The sequence below is a fragment of the Lepus europaeus genome, chromosome 14 (assembly GCF_033115175.1).
Source record: "Lepus europaeus isolate LE1 chromosome 14, mLepTim1.pri, whole genome shotgun sequence".
Taxonomy (NCBI): domain Eukaryota; kingdom Metazoa; phylum Chordata; class Mammalia; order Lagomorpha; family Leporidae; genus Lepus; species Lepus europaeus.
This window is the reverse complement of record NC_084840.1, coordinates 83615890-83635559: the sequence shown is the minus strand read 5'-3', so window position 1 is coordinate 83635559 and position 19670 is coordinate 83615890. Positions and strand designations below refer to the sequence as shown.

The window sequence follows — 19670 nt, the reverse complement described above, 5'->3', positions numbered from 1 at the left end:
TGGTACATTCCTCAGAGAAGTGTCTACTCCAGGCCTTTGCCTTAAATTTCAGATAATCAATGAATGATGTTCTAACATGAGTGTGTGTGTTTGTATATCTATATAGAGATATATCCCACAAAAGATGGGCAGTGCACACACACACACACACATATAAAGAAAACAAGACATGCAGATATAGATACAGCTCTAGATCCCACAGAGTATTGCAAATGTATATATGCTGAAAAAATTATTTATCCAAAACTAAATTTTAACTTAGTCCCCTGCATTTTCATTTGTTAAATCTAGGAACACCAGAAAGTGAGAACTGTGATGGATCTAAAATAATCTCTATATATTTCACAATTTTGCTAAAAAATGAGCCCTGAAACACTTTAGTGTATTTTTGTGGGTGTTTGGCTGGTAGTCCCGCTTTATTAAAAATTTGTAATTTCATTTTGAGATCCTCCAGACTAAATCATTTGAGCTTCACACTCTTTGTGTAACATTATTGAACTCCCTTAATGAAATTATAACTCAAGCAAGATATTTCATTCTCTTGTAGTAAATTAGTTTGGGCTGTGAGGGTTTGGGGAGAACCAGTCCTTCCCTGGGTTTATTCTTCTTGTTTGGTAGAACGAAGAAGGAGCAGGCATTTTATATTTGAGTTATTTATTGTTCTCTTTGTGTGCACCTTATATTGTTGCCTGTCTCTACTGGAAACAACAGCTGTTAACAGGCTCCTGGATGAATTTCAATGTGAACTCCCCTGGCCTCTGGCTAAAGAGAAAACAGGCTCAGCCTCAAAAGAGAAAGAGCAAGTTTCAGGCTGAGTCTGAACACCTAAAGGCTAAGAGCATATAACACCAGGACTTAGCGTTTTCATGAGAAGTCGCACTTAGATCGTCCTGGTACAGTAATGTAGACAGTTCTCCCCTCTCATGACAGGAACAGACAAGGAACGGTGTGACACAGACACAGAAACCTTACTAAGAACTCTTGCCCTCGGGGGTCACCTGCCTCAGAAGGTGATGGAAAGTGACTGAGTGCTTGCTGGCCAGAGCTGGGGGGGGGGGGTACCTTAAACAATAATTACATAAGAAATGGCTCTACTAGGACCGCATTGGATAAACAGGATAAGTACTAGTTTTTTTTTTTAAACAAACGTGATCAGGATCCATAATGGAGCATAATGAATGGTGCAAACTGCAGGGGAATTGGCACCCAGTGAAGAGGCTGGAATCTGGGACCTGAGGTGGGGTGGGAAGCTCCTTGCACTGTGTTTTTTGCAGGCTCTCTTCTATCTTCTACAGGTGAACAAACACTGTGAATTTCTGGGGTTTCATCCAAAACAAGGGCATTTTCTTTTGGGTCCTTTTATTGAGTCATTTTGAATTCTCCCATTAGTGCTTGCAATCTACCCTTTTTTAATCTCCCATTTAAGAAGGTATGGTAGAGACCATGATACCGGGGACAGGGGTAGGGAGGCATTTTCTGTTGGTCAGGGGAGGTATTTCCTAGTTTAGGTCATTTTCCCAACTGTGCTGTGCTCAGAGCGTCTGGTACGCAAGATGCCGGAGTGACCTAGACATTGATTACCCAGCCACCAGTGTTGTAGGCAAAGAGCAGCTTCTTGGATTCCACCCACACAGTCAACTATACTTCCTCATTGGCAGGAAGGCTTCAGCCTCCCATTGCCTCTAACTCTCCTCTTCATCGGCTCAAACACCTCTTAGTGACTTATAGCTTTGATAAGTCCTTTTCATTTCAGGCCCATACAGAAAATTCTATTAAAAATAGTTTTTGCTTTATTTGTATAATTCTCTTCCAATTCCAGATTTTTTCACTTGGTCCTCTCTGTGAAATGACCTTAATATATCAGGCTCTGCCCCACCCAGCATCTTTAAGGAGATGCAAAGTTGTTGCCCTGGAGAGGATTACTTGAAGTTTTGAGGGACATGGACCAAGAGGAGGGGAGATGCCAAAAATAAGAGAGGAGAAATGGAAATCATAAAGTTTAAAGTTGACCGGGGAGAAGGATTTGACAAAACACTGTCAGAAATTCAATAAAAGACTGAGCCAGAATGAAGTGGCTGAAGCCAAAGTGACCTTTCCACCTCCCTTGTCCAACCTCTCTGTAATAAGCACTATGAAAGCATTGAGTTCTTCTGAAACTCGATGTCCAAAGCCCATTTCCTGTTCTTCTTTTCTTTGCAGACAAAGTAAGCATATTGTCCACCTTCCTCGCTCCCTTCAAGTACCTAAGTCCTGGCACCACAAACACGGAGGATGAAGACAATCTAAGTAAGCAGCACCCCTTCCCCAAAGGATGGCGATGCCCCCATTCCATATGTGGACAGGGTGTCTTCCACTGTCCCCCAAAACTGAGACCCTTGCGGTGTGGGGGAGGGGCTACTGGTCTTTCTATCGTTGCCTAAAATCACATCCTCCCCTGCAGTTCTGTCCTCACCTGGTGACCCTTCGTCACCTGTACTCTCATTCGCACCTGTAATCCTACCTCACCTGAAGTCCTGTTCTTACCAGCAGTCTCATCCTCACCTGTATCACAACCTGTGTGAAGTCCCATATTCACCCGCAGTACCATTCTCACCTGTTCGCCCATCCTCTCTAGGCGGTCTATCCTCACCTGGAATATCATTCGCTTCTGGGTCCCTATCCTCACCTGCAGCCCCATCTTCTCCTGCAATCCCACTTTCACCTTTAGTAAGTCACTAAGTTGGAATTTACCCGCCACTCATCCTCACCTAGAACCCCATCTAAGTCTGCATTCCCACCCTTGCCTGGAATCCACCCTTACCTGCAGTCCCAACCTCACCCCTAATCTCACCCTCGTCCAGTTTCCCATTCTTACCTTTGGATCCATCTTTACCTGCAGACATATCCTCACGTGGAATCCCGTTTCCACCTGAAGCCCCACGCTAACCTGGCATTTACCTTACCTGCAGTCCCATCGTCATCCAGAGTCTCATCATGCCTGGTGTCCCATCTCCACCTGTCATTCATCCTCACCCACAGTCTTATTTGCACCTGCAATCCCATGCTTAAGTGAAGTACCACTACTATGCAGAATCTGTCCGCATGTCAGGCCATCCTCACCCGGAATCATAACGTCATCCTCACCTGCAGCCCCATCCTCTCCTGCAATCCTATTCTCACTTGGAATCTCATCCTGACTTAGGGTCCCACCCTACCTGCATTCCCAATCTCACCAGAATCACCTGAAGTTCCACCCTCATCTACAGTCTCTTTCTCATTTGTCTGCTCTTCAATTAGAAACTTATTCTTACTGGAGTTCCTCCCTTACCTGAAGGGGAAGAAGTATCAGTAATGTCCTTGTGATTGAGAATCCCCGGGTTTACAGGAAATAAACCCACTTTCTTGCATGGCTCCTTTTCCCTTTCCTTTGTTTCCCCCTCCACTAAAAAGGAAAGAAGATGAATGAGATCACAGTATCTTAGAACATGGTTTGTACAATTATTTCACAAGGAAGGAGCTGGGCTGTAGTCTCCCCGGTGAAATGCCTCTGGTGCATGAAACTGGACAGGAGCCAAAAACAGAATAGCCAGGTCAAGATGCTTTAGGGAAGGGGTTCTGAGACCAGTAAGGAGAGCCCAGAGTGAACAGCACTCGTGTGTGTGTGTGTGTGTGTGTGTGTGAGAGAGAGAGAGACAGAGTGGGAGGAGAGAAAGAAAAGAGATTATTTGCTCTCCTCTTGCTCATTGCATTTTTTTTAGTTTATTTGCTATTGCTGTGTTGATGTTAAGTTCTTTTTTTTTAACTTTTATTTAATGAATATAAATTTCCAATGTACAGCATATGGGCCGGCGCCGTGGCTTAACAGGCTAATCCTCCATTTCACCGGGGAGACTACAGCCCAGCTCCTTCCTTGTGAAATAATTGTACAAACCATGTTCTAATCTCTCTCTCTCACCTTGTGGCGCCGGCACACCGGGTTCTAGTTCCGGTTGGGGCGCCAGATTCTATCCCGGTTGCCCCTCTTCCAGGCCAGCTCTCTGCTATGGCCCGGGAGTGCAGTGGAGGATGGCCCAAGTGCTTGGGCCCTGCACCTGCATGGGAGACCAGGAGAAGCACCTGCCTCCTGGCTTCGGATCAGCGAGATGCGCCAGCCGTAGCGGCCATTGGAGGGTGAACCAACGGCAAAAGGGAAGACCTTTCGCTCTGTCTCTCTCTCTCTCACTATCCACTCTGCCTGTCAAAAAAAAAAAAATGTACAGCTTATGGATTACAATGGCTTCCCCCTCCCATAACTTCCCTCCCACCCGCAACCCTCCCCTCTCCCACACCCTCTACCCTTCCAGTCACATCAAGATTCATTTTCAATTCTCTTTATATACAGAAGATCAATTTAATATACATTGAGTAAAGATTTCAATAGTTTGCACCCACAAAGTGAAACATACTGTTTGAGTACACGTTATAGCATTAAATCAAAATGTACAGCACATTAAGGACAGAGATCCCAGGTGAGGAGCAAGTGCACAGGGACTCCTGTTGTTGACACCACAAACTGACACTCTAGTTTATGGCGCCAGTAACCACCCTAGGCTCTTGTAATGAGTTGCCAAGGCTATGGAAGCCTTCCAAGTTCGCCAACTCTGATCATATTTAGATAAGGTCATAAAAGACAGAGTGAGGATAGTAACCAATGATCCTAAGAGTGGCATTAACCAGGTCTGAACAATTATACAGCATTAAGTGGGGAAGAGGACCATCAGTACACACAGGTTGGGAGTAGAGCCATTGGTGGTAGAGTAGAGGTTATGATTACAAGGGAATGAGGCCCAAGTATGCTAGACAGGGTCTAGAACAAAGGACAGAGTCATTATTAGAAGAGCTAAGAAAGGTGCTGTCTAAGCTACAATTAAGTTTTCTGATTGAGAGGCAAATAGAACCTGATAGAAGGGGCCTGAGAATAATCTGTTGGGCTTTAGGCATTATAAGTTAAGAGGCCCAGACCTATCTATCTCTTCACATGGGGTACATCCTGAGGGAGGTGTGAACCTCCTAGGGGAAGGCACTCTGTTGACTTTCATTACTTGGCTGGCCTGGGAGGAGAGCTGGCCAGGTAAAGGCAGGGGGCATCTCTAACAAGAAATTTACAGTTCTGCCTGCAATGTTGCTGACCCTGCTTGGCCGTCCCCTCAGCTACAGTGGTCACTTTGGAAGTTGGGCTGAGTGAAGGGCTTTTCAGCTTAGAGCCAATAAGCTCTGTGGCTCTGACCTGGGCATCCTTCGACTCCAGGGCAGGTCCATTTCCAGTGATCCAACTCTTGGCAGAGCTGCCAGGGCTCTTCACAAGCTGACTTCTGCTGAAGCCCAGGCTTACCACATTGAAAGCCACTGCAGTGGACTGGCCTGTTGGGTCTCCTTGAGGGCAGATCACTGTACAGATCAGCCATTAAGAGGCCTGCCACCCATTGCTTCTGATGCCTAGCTTTCTTTTCCTCCTGGTTTGTGTTAAAGCAGACCAGAGGATGCAAGTCAAGGGAGTGCCCAAGTCCCATCTCTAATCTTCGGTGGCCTGAACTACAAGTCTATAGTCACAGGCATGTTCTGTATTAGTTTTTCTAAGTTAGACAGTGCCCATGAGGAAAATTATATTCTCACTTTAAAACTATCTTTCCCTTTGGTCTGAAAGGGAGGTTTTTTCTACTTACTATTTACTTCGCTGATGGCGAAGTGAATCTAGCTATGAGATTATAATTTAAGCTCTTATTTTGGCTATGCTATTACAGAAAAATGTTAGCCATCTCTTTTATAAGGCCTAAAGATTAATTTGTGCGTCCAACAGATTCCTTCATAATAGAATTAGTTTCCTACCTTGAAGAGAATAGAGAAATGAAAGAACAAGTTGGGCTTAGAATAGAGAAATGAGGGAGCAAGTCCTAGATCGTTTGCTGACAATAGCAATATTACATGAATACTTAGCAAACAGTTTCAACCATTAGATAACATCTTAAGAAAACATTTACCAGAAGGTCCAATGCCTTCTATAAATTTTAAGAATAATGTATTTGGAAACACCTCTTAAATATCTAACATGGTGTAGTTTGTTTAGCCAGTAAACTTAAGAACAACCATCTAAAATGTTTTTAGTTTCTTTCTACCAACAAGTATAAAACATATGATGCAGAGATTCAGGTCACATGAATTAAAATGTATCTTTGATTAATTTTAGCAGCTTAAATTTATGGACAATCTTATCTATAAGCCATTTAAAATAAAACTCTTAATAAAATTTCCCCATGTGGACATACAATATGTACACACATATAACATAACATAATAGACCAATATAGCAATCTTAATAATAGATTTTAAAATCTTTAACTCTTTTTGTAGATTGCCAATTGATTTGAATTGCTTTTTCTTTTTAGTAACCTCAGTTAACCATACTTTCTCTCAGTTGGTACTGTTAATACGTTATTGGCTTCATCTGTTTACAGAGCCATCCCAGAGTACTGAATACAATAGAAGTGGCTGGAAAAAGTCCATAGGAACCTATAGGAGGACAGCTAAACACAGAACCAACAACGCTCTAGTTTTATGAGCAGCAAATCATATATAACTGTGGATGACAAAAGACTTTATTTAAGTCACCATGTTTAAAATTATAAACTCATCAACCAACAAGAGGCACTTGCTTACTTCACAGTATTTTTGAAAGCACCTCTAGGATTTTACAAGTATTTAACCCTTTAGGCCTCTGGGGCTTTCTCATTAAGATAACTATCATGTCTAGTAACACAAGATCATTAGACTTTTTAATTCTCAAACATTTGTATTAATAGCATTTTCCATTATAGAACCTTAAAATATGGTACCACATCACATCTTGACAGTACTTCTAATATAATCCAAATAGCCTGATTAGTTGGTGTCTCTATAAGATGAGAGACATAGGTCCTTCGATTTTTTCAGTTGGGCCCAAACTGGAAAAACCAAAGTCCAGGATTTACTGGAAATTTTAGAGTCCAGATTGTTTGAAACTTTGATTTTTTGAATGCCTGTCAAGAATGCCAAGGCTCAAAATCCAAAATATCTGGTTGAAATAAGATTCCTTAAAATCATGACATAATATAGACCAAATTTGATCATTGTTAAGGTGATTATTCAAATCTTTGAAAATAAGCACATATTTAAATAACCCTTAGCTCTTAATAAAAATTCAGCTGTTTTTGAACAATTAGAATTTAACGGACATCAAGAGAACATAATAGATTACTTTAACACATTGATTTAACAGAGCATCAGAGTTTAATTCTATATCAAAGAGAAATTGAGCTTCCTGTGATCTTTTGCTGTGAGGTTTCCTTCCTTTACCTTCTTTCATATTGGTGACCATGTTTCTGTGTTTCTGTGTGTAACACATCTTTAAGCATCTTTTGCAGGGCAGGACGAGTGGCAACAAATTCTTTCAATTTCTGTTTGCTATGAAAAGTCTTAATTTCACCTTCATTCACAAATGAGAGATTTGCAGGATATAGTATTCTGGGCTGGCAGTTTTTCTCTCTTAGTACCTGGGCTATGTCTCGCCATTCCCTTCTAGCTTGTAGGGTTTCTGATGAGAAGTCTGCTGTGAGTCTAATTGGAGATCCTCTAAGAGTGATCTGACGTTTCTCTCTTGCACCTTTTAGGATCTTTTCTTTATGTTTCACTGTGGTGAGTTTGATTACAACATGTCGTGGTGAAGATCTCTTTTGGTCATGTTTATTAGGGGTTCTATAAGCTTCCTGTACTAACATGTCTCTGTCCTTCTCCAAACCCGGGAAATTTTCTGCTAGTATCTCACTGGAAATGCCTTCTAATCCTTTCTCCCTCTCCATGCCTTCAGGAACTCCTAGAACCCGAATGTTGGGTTTTTTATAGTATCCTGTAGATTCCCGACAATATTTTTTAGATTTCTAATTTCCTCTTCTTTTCTTTGGTTTGCCTGTTTCCTTTCCTATGCTCTGTCTTCTAAGTCCAATATTCTCTCTTCTGCTTCACCCATTCTGTTTTTAAGGCTCTCTAATGTGTTTGTCATTTAATCTATTGAATTCTTCATTTCATTATGATTTCTCATCATTACCACAGTTTCTTGTTCTACTAGTTGTTGCATTTCATTTTGATTCCTCCATTTTCATGAGATTTTGTCTCTTGTCCATTAAGGATTTCTGTAGTTCAAGAATTTGTTTTTGAGAACTTCTTAATGTTCTTATCAATTTTTTGAGATCCACTTCTTGCATTTCGTCTATCTCATCATCTTCATAATCTTGAATTGGGGTGTCTTTTTCATTTGGGGCATCACAGTGTCTTCCTTGTTCTTGTTACCTCGGTTTTTGCGTTCTTTGTTTGGCATGTTGGAGATATTTGGTTTCTTCACTGTGGTGTTTTTTCTTGTTTTACTGTGGCTCTAGATTAAGAGGACTATCTGCTTTCAATGGAGCCTTAGAGGCTTGAGATGAGTGTGGCATGAGAACTCTGTTTGGTTCCTCAGGGTTGAGGGTGTGCCAAAGGTGACACTCCCAGGTTAGGTGTGGTAAATCTCTCTTTCATTTTTTTAAAAGGGAAGTGATTCCACACAGCTGAACGTAATTGGAGGTAGTTAGCAGGCGAATGCTATAGCCACAGGAGCCAGAGATTGGAAGCTCTTTCCCAAGGACCACACAGGGAATCTGTGCTGCCCTCAGTGTGGGCTCCAATTCTCCTGCAGTCTCCCACTGGGTTGCCAAGTTAGATGCTAATCTCCTGTTATTTCACCCCTCCCCCCAGAGTCAGGTTTTTCTGCTAGGCTCAGGGCTGGTGCAGACCTGAGGTCGCCCTGCTTATGATGTATGTCCAAAATGGCGCCTGCTCTTTGTCTTGCTCGCCTTTGAGAGGTGAGCGGAGAGAGAAACTTGTTTCCGTATCGGTCACTTTTTTTTATTTTTTTCCTCTCTCTCTTCTAGTTAGCCTGGTGAATTTTTCCCCACGGAGTTTCAAGCCTCGTTCCCTCTAGCCTCCTCTTTCCACTTGCCCGCTGGTGTCTCGGGCTATTCAGGTTCGGCTCACCTCGCGTTCCAGCGCTGGTGTGTTGAGTCTGCCGCTGGTGTCCCGAACTTGGGCTCCCATGCTCTCCACGCAGGTCCACTGTGAATCACTAGTTCCGGAAGAGTTTCCTCTGCTGTTTCTTCCCCTACTCTTCCTTGAACCTGCAGTATCTCCACTTTTATTAAACTGTCTCTTCCCAGACTATCAGTTTGCTCCCTTCCTATTCCACCTCTTGCCACTCTCTCCCTCATTGCATTTTGCCGAGTACTTAAAAGAGAAGGATTAAACATTCCAAGCCATATGATCACCTCACCGTATTTTAGTAATCACCTAAAAAATGGGCTCCTTTTTCAAATAAACGCAGTTCATCACATGCTTGATGAAGGACAAGGAGGAAGCGATGTGGTTATGTGTGTGTGTGTGTGTGCTCCCTTGTACTGTCGGTTGGGCCAAGAGGAAACAGAGGGAGAGATTTACATGGAAATGTTGTGGATTTTGGCATCACAGCTGCACAATTGCATGCGTGCGGGCAGCTCCTTCTGCAGTTATTAATGCCTTTGGAAACTGAGGCTGCTGCCCTAGGTTATTCTACAGAAGCAAAGTCACAGTTATCTAATGGCAGAGCAAACGTGAATGAGCCTCTGCTTGGATCCCTTCATTTTCCACATGAGGAGCAAAGGGGTGGAGGACGGGAGAGGGAATCCACAGGGACCGGAGCAGGGGACTCTTGGCAGGGACTGCAGGCCTCCCTCCTCAGCAAAGATGGAGAATTGAAGCAAAACTTGGACAAAGGATTGTTCCTCTCCTCTCATGGCCCAAGCTGGGAATTTTCCAGATCATTGTCATTGCCTCAGAAACTTCAAAAACCCCAGGGAAAATGGAATTAAAAGATAAGTATATTCTGGTTCAAACAAATTTGAAATCTATGAAGTTTTTTCCTAATGTTCATTTTTCCATGAAGTTTCTGAAGACCCATCATATTCATGGCTTTCAAATTTTTTTCTCCAAAATAGACGTATCTTTTAATTTCATTTTTCCATGAAATTTTTGAAGTATCTATGTGTAGAAAGAGAAAAAAAAATTTTGACAGACAGTGAGAGAGAGAGACAAAGACAGAGAGAGTTATAGACAGTGAGAGAGAGACAGAGAGAAAGGTCTTGCTTCTGTTGGTTCACTCCCATAATGGTCGCTACAGAGCCAAGAGCTGGGCTTCCTCCCAGTCTCCCAAATTTTAAAGAGTATACCGAGTGTGTGGATGTGTATGTATACATATATGCATGTACACTTCCCAAGCAGAATTTGAGGTATGGACAAAGCTATTTGATAACACAGATGGAGGAAAATTTTTGTTTCCTCTTCTTTCCCACCTAGAGCTGCTCTAATCCTGACTGATTCTAGTGTCTCTCAGGAGAAAAAGAGATGTAAAGGGATAGCAAGGGCTGGAGGATGTTTGAAGAGTGGCACAAACCAGGTTTAACCTACAAAAGCAAAGTGGTCCAAGACCTTGAGAAGCAAACTGTCTAGCCCCTTTGGGAGGTTATCACTCCACTCCTGAGGTTATTGACAGAGTAACAGGCCCACATGGAGCTTCTCTTTCTCCTTCTAATAGCAGTATAAGAACTCTCCATGTAGGCATAGTCCATGGAGTAGAAGCCCCAGGTGCGGTCAAGACACCCCAGGCTCAATTTCATGCTCTGCATATACCAACTATGCAGGCTTAGGCTGGGAATTTCATCTCTCAGCCCCTTTGTAGTTGGTTTGTATAGCAGGGAGAGTAGTACAGCCTAAGTTGCAGAGTTGAAGAGAGGCAAGTACCTGGAATATAAGAAATGCTCAGTCGAGTTTGGCTAATACTCATAATTAAAGCAATTTCTCCATAGTTCCCCTATACTAATGATTAGAAACTTACAGAGAAGTATAATTTTAAATTGTTTGTTATTTGTTAAATATTTTGGGGGCCAACACTGAGGCACGGCAGGTTAAGTTGCCATCTGCAGTGCTGTCATCTCATATGGCCACCAGTTCCTGTCCTGGCTGTTCCACTTCCAATCCAGCTTCCTGCTGATGCACCAGGAAAAGCAGTGGAGGATGATCCAAGTGCTTTGGCCCCTGCCACCTATGTGGGAGACCTGGAGGAAGCTCGTGGCTGCTGGCTTCAGTCTGGTATAGCCCTGGTCATTGTAGCCATTTGGGGAGTGAACCAGTAGATTGCAGATCTTTCTCTGTCTCTCCTTCCCTCTTTCTCTTGTAACCTGTAACTCTGCCTTTTAAAATAAATAAACAAATATTTTTTTAAAAGGAAAATATGTTCTAAATGTTTGAGAAAGCTTTTCTTTTAAGAACCTAATCTTAGAGGAAAATAATTTTTTGTTAATATTTGCTTATTTATTTGAAAGAGCTACAAGGGGTGGCGTGAGAGAGGGGGTGGAGAGATCTATTTGCTTGTTCACTCCCCAAAAGACCACAAAGGTCGGAGCTGGGCCATTCTTCAGCCAAGAGCCAGGAGCTTCTTCTGGGTCTCCCAGGTGGGTGCAGGGGCCCAAGCTTTTGGGTTTCCCAGACACATTAGCAGGGAGTTGGATTGCAAATGGAGCAGCCAGGAACTAAACTGGCACCCACATGGGATGCCAGCATTATAGGTGGAGGCTTAACCTGATGCAATACCATGCCGGCTCTGGAAAATCTCATTTTCAATCAATGAATGCATTGTCCCCCTTTATATAGATGCTTTTGATTTTCTTAAAAACCCTAATTTCATAGATTGTTCAAAGAGATCGGTCCAAATGAACTGGACCTGCCTAACTAATTCTCTCCAGCATCACAATTGTAGTCTTATCAATTTGGTATCCAAATACCCCTGGGAGGTAGAAACAGACTTCTTCTCTGTGCATGTAGAGTGTGTATATACTAATATACTGAGTGTGCACGAGTGTACGAATGGGGTGTGTGTGTGCCATGATGTATGTGTGTATGCTTGCAGTATATGCGTGGTACTGTGTCCATGTCTAGGAGGCTCCCACCATCATGAGGTGGAGGATAAGCTAAGAGTCTTTCATTCTATTCCAGATGTTTAAGACTTGTCTGCCTTGGCGGTTAACTCTGAAGTTTTCTTGGGAACTGAGAGCAATGAGCTGCTGTCCATTTTGCACATGTCACTCCCTGCTGACTACTAGCCAGATCCCACTAGGAATGACTCAGGCCAAAGCTGTTAGCCTGCCAAGTTCACATCCTGTGCCCTTGGGGAGCAGGTGGGAGGAAGTCTCCCTGCCTTTTGTGGTTTTTTCTCCCTGAGTCCTACACAAAAGCAGGCACAGCTTCATGGGGTCGTGTGTCATTAGTCTTTGAAGGAGACATCGTGCAGAGGCTGTCCATCCCAATGCATCATCATGCCCCTGTGTAAAGCACCAGCACTATCCTGCAATCCACAAATCCCAGCCCAAGACTCTCCTGGCTTGCCTTCTGACACAGCTGGCTGGTGTCAGACCCACTACACACCGTGTCCTTCTTGTCTGGGTAGGGAATCCAGGCTGCCTGCCTTTCTCCCATCAGTCAGTCCAGTCTCATGTTGAGGCAAGGTTGCTCTTTTTTCTTTACCACTGGAGCTGTTTGGCAGCCGAATAACCTTCAGCAGGAACAATATTATCTCTTCCAACGCAGCGTGGCACATCGCATGGCTGATTCTCTGGAGCCCTTCAGACACACGGACACGGTCGGTGTTGTCATTAGTGATGCAGGTGGCCCCAACGTTGCCGGCCCATGAGGGGAAGCCAGGAGTGCATAAAGACCAGGCAGAGGATGCTGGCACTAAAGGGAGCCAGTGGGGGAGGAAGAGACAAATAAAGTCACAAGCAAGCACAGGCATCTGCACACCATCAGAGGCAATGAGACCCCATCCAAGGACCCCCAACCTACTACACTTCTGAGCGACAGCAGCATAGGTCATCAAACTTAGTGAACCCAGAAGAATATATTTCACATGGGAAACAAAAATTTAAGCACAGCCATAACTGTAAAATGCTGTTCTTTCTCCCCAAATGCAATTTTTTAATGCGTGAAACCCTTCAACTTAGCAGTATGTTTGCTGACACTTTTTGTCAAATGAGCTAATGTACTTAGGGAGCTCAGGAGAGAAGTCCATGTGAGAGAAGCACAGTGGAAATCATTTCATTTTACAGTTTCCTGTATAGACGCTTCCCCGACTTAAACATTTTCTTTTAGTTCCTGGCAGTCTTCAAATTGCTCATGATTGTTCTGTTACTGATGCTTATGGTATTGATCTAATGCAATTTGAAGTTATTTGCCTGCTTTTTTTTCTAAATGGAAAGACACATGCAACTCTTTGCAAAGGCCTTAGCTTAGGGATGCCACAGTTCATGGATGTCTCATTTTCTGATATCTTGGTGATCTGCTAGTGTCTGAGGCAGGAGGCAGGTGCACATGGCTGTGGTCACTTGGGACACCACCCACACATCCTTTCTTGGACTGGGTTTCATGAGGAAAGGTGTTTGGAATCCAAATCAAAAATTTTCATGTAAGCAGGAATATAATCCAGCCCCCAATGTGGGCAGTGGGGTTAGTATGTGTTGCCCTGGTCCCCACATCTGGGTTGCCATAGCATTGAGCCCTCTGTCTGCCTCCCAGCATTTCCTGCAGAGCTGATGTGTTCTCTGTCTCTCTCTCCTCTCTGGCTCTCTCCCTCTCTCTCTATGTCTCTAATATGCACTCACTGTTTCCCTGCTAGAACCCTCTGGGCATCGATAGTGATGCATGGCTTCCATACAGAGTGCCTTAAAAGGTGGAGTGTGTGTGTGTGTGTGTGTGTGTAAGAGAGAGAGACAGTCAGAAGAGAGACAGAGACAGAACAAGAGACACAGAACGAAAGAACTAGATGAGAAATAGAGACAGAGAAAGATGCATAGAGTGAGAAAAAGACATGGCAGGGGTGAGGACTGGAGATGGCAAAACTTTAAACGAACCCTAATTTGTAGCTGGCATGACAGGTAGTTCCAGTCTGCCTCTTGGGTAAAAAAATGTATTTCTTGCAGAATTTCTCCCAGCTCTAACATATTATAAGTCTGCAAGTTATGATTGGCAGGAATAATGATTATTTGGGAGAGTGAATTCCAGACTAGGATGAAAGGATTCACTAATTTTTCTATCTTGTTATGAAGTGTCTGAATTGCTGCGTATATACAACATGCATACTCAGAATTAAATCATTTTTGTCACATAGGTCCCCCAATCCTATAATCCCAGAACTTCAGGGAGAATCCTAGGAGGCAGTTCCCGGATCTCCCTCGTTGCTCCCTCAGTCTTCAGTGATCATGATCCACCAACACAGAACAACAAAACACACATTCTGAGTGCACGTGATAGGCCATGTCAAACTTCGACACACATAATCCTCACACACCCCATGTTGGAGCATCTATTTGGGAACCACATGGTAAGTGTGTGAGGTTCAGAATCTCCTATCAGCTGTGGTCTCACCCCCTACACCGGGGAAGGTGGAATTCACACTGTGCTCCCGAGACAATTATGCCCATGCACAATTCTGTTCTGTGGAGTTTGGAAAGCGCTTTCCAGGAGAAGACTGAGCGCTGGGGAGTGACAGTCAGAGAAAAGCTTGGGCTTGCCTGCACTGGATCAGATTTAGAGGGATCTGCCTAGAGTAGAGCTGCAGGAGAAAGAGCAGAACTGGCCATCTCTTGGGCTAATCAGTCTGTGTGAAGCTCAGTCAAAATTTACCACTGTCTGTGTGTTTTATTGTATACATTTCAGGTGTCAGCATGATGCTTTGATAGCCACAAGGAAGAGCATCAAACATTTTGTGGAAGAATGGAAACAAAAGCTAAATATATATTAGTGCAAATTTTGAAATCCAAGAATAATTTACTCATAACATGCAGTTTTATGAACTTTTTGAAGATTTTGCATCAAACTAAATCTATCTCCTAATTATATATTGTCAACTTTTTTAGATACCCTCCCATATATAATAAGATAATGGCTATAATAGTCAAGCAGATTAACCCAGCCATCACCTTCCATTTTACCATATATGTATGTAGGTGTGTGTGTGTACATATGTGTATGTGTGTGTGTGAGAGAGAGAGAGAGAAAGATGCCAAAAATCTATTCTCTTACTCAGTCAATGGATATACACAGAATGGGCTTAAGGACACCCAGAAATATTCAGGGAAAGGGTCAAAGGTTTGGGATGGGCCCCAAAGGGAGTATTTGCCACAGGGCAACAAAGAGAGGAGCAGGCAGTCCCAGTCTCCCCTCACAGCCCAGGAGCAGCCTGGTATGTTCATTAACCCCAAGAACAGGAAGTAGAGGACAGGGCTGGGAGACAACCAAGCCCACTGCATCTGTGGTACCATAATCTCAGCAACATGTGCATAGACAAGTAGCTGCTCATGTCTGTATTTAGGACTGAGAGCTTTCTTTCACTCCCGATTTTTTATCTCTAGGCTATTATATATGACAATTGCATGTGTGAACTCTATTAACTAAATGGAGAAAAAAAATGAGTATAATTTCCTGGGTCAGAGGCAGGGAGTGTAATGCACTTAATCCCTTCCATGTGGAAGAGGAAAATGTTAATATGTAAAATCGGAGTTGGAGTCCTGTGAAAAGCTCACAGAGAACTGTTACAGCAAAATGCCAGCAGGACATCTGAGCTTTGCCATAACTTGGCTCCAGGCATCTCCAAGCAGCATTGGGGTTGAGGGGGGAGGAAGAGAAAGAGAGGGAGAGAGGGAGGGGGAGGGGAAGGAGGAGGAGAGAAGGAGAGTAGAGAGAAGGAGAGGGGGAGGGAGGGGGAAGGGGAGGGTCCTGCCACAAAGGCAAGCTCACCGCGTTCTGTCCCTTCCCTAGAGCCAACAATGGTCATAGCGGGACTATTTCAAGGGTCTGTGTTTTCCCCCATGTATTTTATACACACATATTTAAGAGCATACCGACACTTCCTAACCCAAGACAAAAACCACTGCAATCATCATTTTGTGTCTTTAATAAATGGAGCTTGGGCAGGTGGAGTGACCTGCCCAAAGTCACACATGCATGAATTACTAAGATGGTGCCTGATTGGCTCTAGGGTCCGTGCAGTGGTCACTGTACCATCCCACGTCCTGTGGCTGCCAGGACAGTGACTACAGCCCAGGCCATGGCTGAGCTCAGTAGCCCTTGCTTGACTCAGTAATCCAATTAAACAGAGCATTTGTGCCTGAGGAAAGGGCTCTGACCTCAAATCCGTGGTTCACCAAAAAAAGTGGGCAGTCGCCCCTTCAGAGATTCCAGCAGTGTGTCTAGGACAGGACGCAGAAGTCTGCACTTGAGAGCAATTTTCCTTGATGACTGGCTACTACGAAAGGCGTTCTTATGCCACATTCTGATCATCAGGCTTTATGCCATGGAAAACATTAATGACAACGACCATAGGAAATCAGGAGTTGTGGAAGAAAGGAGCATGAAATGACATGAATTCCACACAGGTAGAGGGAAAAGCATTGTGAGTTCTGCTACTCCGAGGTACCACAGAGATCATCTGATATGTTGGCCACTTAATCACATTAACAGTCTTAATTAAACCCTCACACTGTGTGAAGTCAGTAAGAGATTAGAGAGCTCCAAGCAAGTTCAAGGCAACCTGGAGTGGGGAGTTGAATGTTGAGTTGTTTGAGTTTTTTCTTTAAGTTCAATTGGGAAATCATGTGATTAATATGCTCTACTACTCACAGGCCTAAAATACCCTAAGTGGTGGAGCTCATTGCATCTGGATCCAAAGTATGTGACGATTAACAATAATGGTTGAGATTCAGTGCTTGCTAAGAGGAAGGTAATTATTTCCACCAAAAGAGATTCTAATTGAATATTATATACCCATAACCTATAAAGCTCTCAGATTTGTACTTTTGAACAAAGCTACCTCTCCAAATTTAATGCTTCTTTAGAAAAAAAAACTGTAGGAATAAAAAGAGCAAATAAAAAATAAATAATAAAAGAGAAATACTTCACAATTTAGAAAATTCAACTAGTGAGAAGTTGAGCTTTTAACAGGAAACACTTCCAAAACAAGGCCCAGCACCTTTTGCCAGAACATTCTCATGAAAGCTGATTTGCCTCTTGATTGAGATGGTGGTGACAGTCATGGCTGCATGGCCAACTGGCTCACCCCAAGATGAGTGGGCAGGCAGCAAGCAACTCCAAAAAAACATCCTCAAGTGTCAGGATACCTCCCAAAGTCACCTGATTTTTCAAAGGCTTCTTTTGTGCTTTTGAATTTGCATTTTTCCTTATTATTCTCTCATTTCAATGCCATAAACCAAGGGATGGAGAGGGTGGTACCAAGTCAGCCAGGTCTCATCTCAGCCCCGCTTCCCAACCATAGGAGGGAAATGTGTCTATGCATCAACACCCAGACACGAACTCAATGTCTGTGTTTAAGTTGTAAGTTAGCTGTAAAAATCACCCCCAAGTTTCCACTTGCTTAACAAGATTAACCTCACTCACAACCTGCCCCCTGAGCCTCTCAGAGCTCAGACCTCCAAGTCTCTGGGACACACTGAAGATGCAGAAAGGAAAACCTGGGAGTGGTCTTCTCTGGCCACCTCAGCTCATGAACCCAACACACGCTGGGCACAGCCTACAGGATGAGCTTCATCATTGTCCTCCAGCCAGCCCAGAAAAGGGTGTTACTGTACAATGGTCAGGTGATGATGGGATTCTTCAGTTCCATGAAAATCACCTTTGCAGCAACAACATAGATGAGGGGGATTTGAGATTCCTGAGACTGAATCATAGCTCCAGCAGTTTGCAAAATACATAGCACCAGGAAACCATCTCTGCTCTTTGGACCTCAGACTCCGCACCAACAAAGTGCTGATCATAAGGCCCACCCCGGCACTGATTTCAGATATAAGAAACATAGCACAGTCTAGGTTCTGGGTGGGAGACCCAGAACTTGATAGGGCTCCATAAAAGATAACAATATTGCTCATTATCAGAGATTTCAGAATATTTTGCAATAGATCCATGAGTTTAGCATTCCAGAAGCATACCCATGAGAAAAAGGCAACAGAGATTCAGTAAGGCGTGTGGCAATCCACTACTGATTTCTAAATGGAATAGCTTTATCAGAGAACATTAGTGTAAGATGACCTGGCCAGAAAAATTCAATTATCTTTAAATGCATCTTTCACCTACATTTAGCAAATAATGATCCTGTTAAATCTACATCGGGTCATTTGTACAAAAGAAATAAAACATTACATATACAAACGAAGTTGCTCTCTGACCCCTCATTCCTCTCCCTTTCTCAGTAGAGGTTGGGGTGTATCTTTATTATGCATGTACCTATAGCTTTACCAACATACATAGGGCTACACAATCTATAATGCTAGTATTAATATAATCTATATCAATGATATTCCAACCTATGAATTATGTTGCAAATTTATTTTCTCATCTAACATTGTATTTTGAGATTCATCTATGTTGATTTTACACACAGGTAGATGTAACTTCCATATTTTAATCTGTAGTATGGTTATACCACAACTTATTCACCATTCCTCTAACTATGGGAGCTTGGGCACTTTATCAGTTCTCATGTTTGCAAAACTAGGCAGCAATGGACATGCTTGTCCATGTCTGCTTTGTGTGCTAAGGGGTCAGCAGTATTACTGAGGGGATGTGTTTCTTTATTCTAATTTGCTGTTCTCAAAATGCTTTTTGAAAATGTACTTATGTTCATTACCACCGTTCTGTTGACATATGTCCTTAAAAACTCATCACATTTTTCATGTTTGTCTACATCTTGAGGTAGCAAAAATTCCAGGGGAAGAAATCAAAGGAGTAGGCGGGTTCCTGCTGTCAGGTAGGGGAGTTGCCACAGCTGAGCTGCTGCCCTGGGCTGCCTGGAGCAGCTCCATTGCACCCATTCAGACCTGTGGTTCCCACCCCACTATATGAGAATGAGCGTTTTATTTACAGTGCCAGTGTGGCTTACCCAGAGCACTGAAGGACCTGGGCTTATCAGCTATTCAGAAGCTCTAGGTAAACCCAACAGTGAAGTCAAAGAACCACATTTCAGATGAGGCATAAAGGACACGTCCTAGCATGTATGATCTGAGAGATCCCAGTGGGTTGTTTTATCTGGAACAGGGCCAAAGAACACTTTCTGCACAGGGTCAGGTGGTCAATAATTCAGGTGAGGTCACATCATTGCTGTCACCACGACTCAGCTCTGTCATTCTAACTTATCAACAAACAGCGTGCTAAACTCTAAACAACCATGTGCCAAAACAGGCAGTATAAGGGTATTCGGGGGCAGGTCACTGCACTGGATTCGGTCAGCCCTAGCCATTCCCTTCACAGAGAGCTCAGGGGACACCAGCTTTTTTTTTTTTTTTTTTTTTTTTTTTTTGACAGGCAGAGTGGACAGTGAGAGAGAGACAGAGAGAAAGGTCTTCCTTTTGCCGTTGGTTCACCCTCCAATGGCCGCCGCAGTAGGCGCGCTGCGGCCGGCGCACCGTGCTGATCCGATGGCAGGAGCCAGGTGTTAATCCTGGTCTCCCATGGAGTGCAGGGCCCAAGCACTTGGGCCATCCTCCACTGCACTCCCTGGC

At 43.4% G+C, this 19670-nt stretch overlaps 1 protein-coding gene across 1 annotated transcript in view; it reads left to right on the top strand.

Moving 5' to 3' along the window:
- Positions 1–1431: 1431 nt before the first annotated feature.
- The window catches only part of ADARB2 (adenosine deaminase RNA specific B2 (inactive)), a 219006-nt gene continuing 200767 nt past the window's right edge, over positions 1432–19670 (top strand). Inside the window, exons 1-2 of the mRNA XM_062210814.1 lie at positions 1432–1492; positions 2200–2286. Of these exons, the coding sequence (XP_062066798.1) occupies positions 1432–1492; positions 2200–2286 (148 nt within the window). The remainder of the gene's footprint in view (positions 1493–2199; positions 2287–19670) is intronic.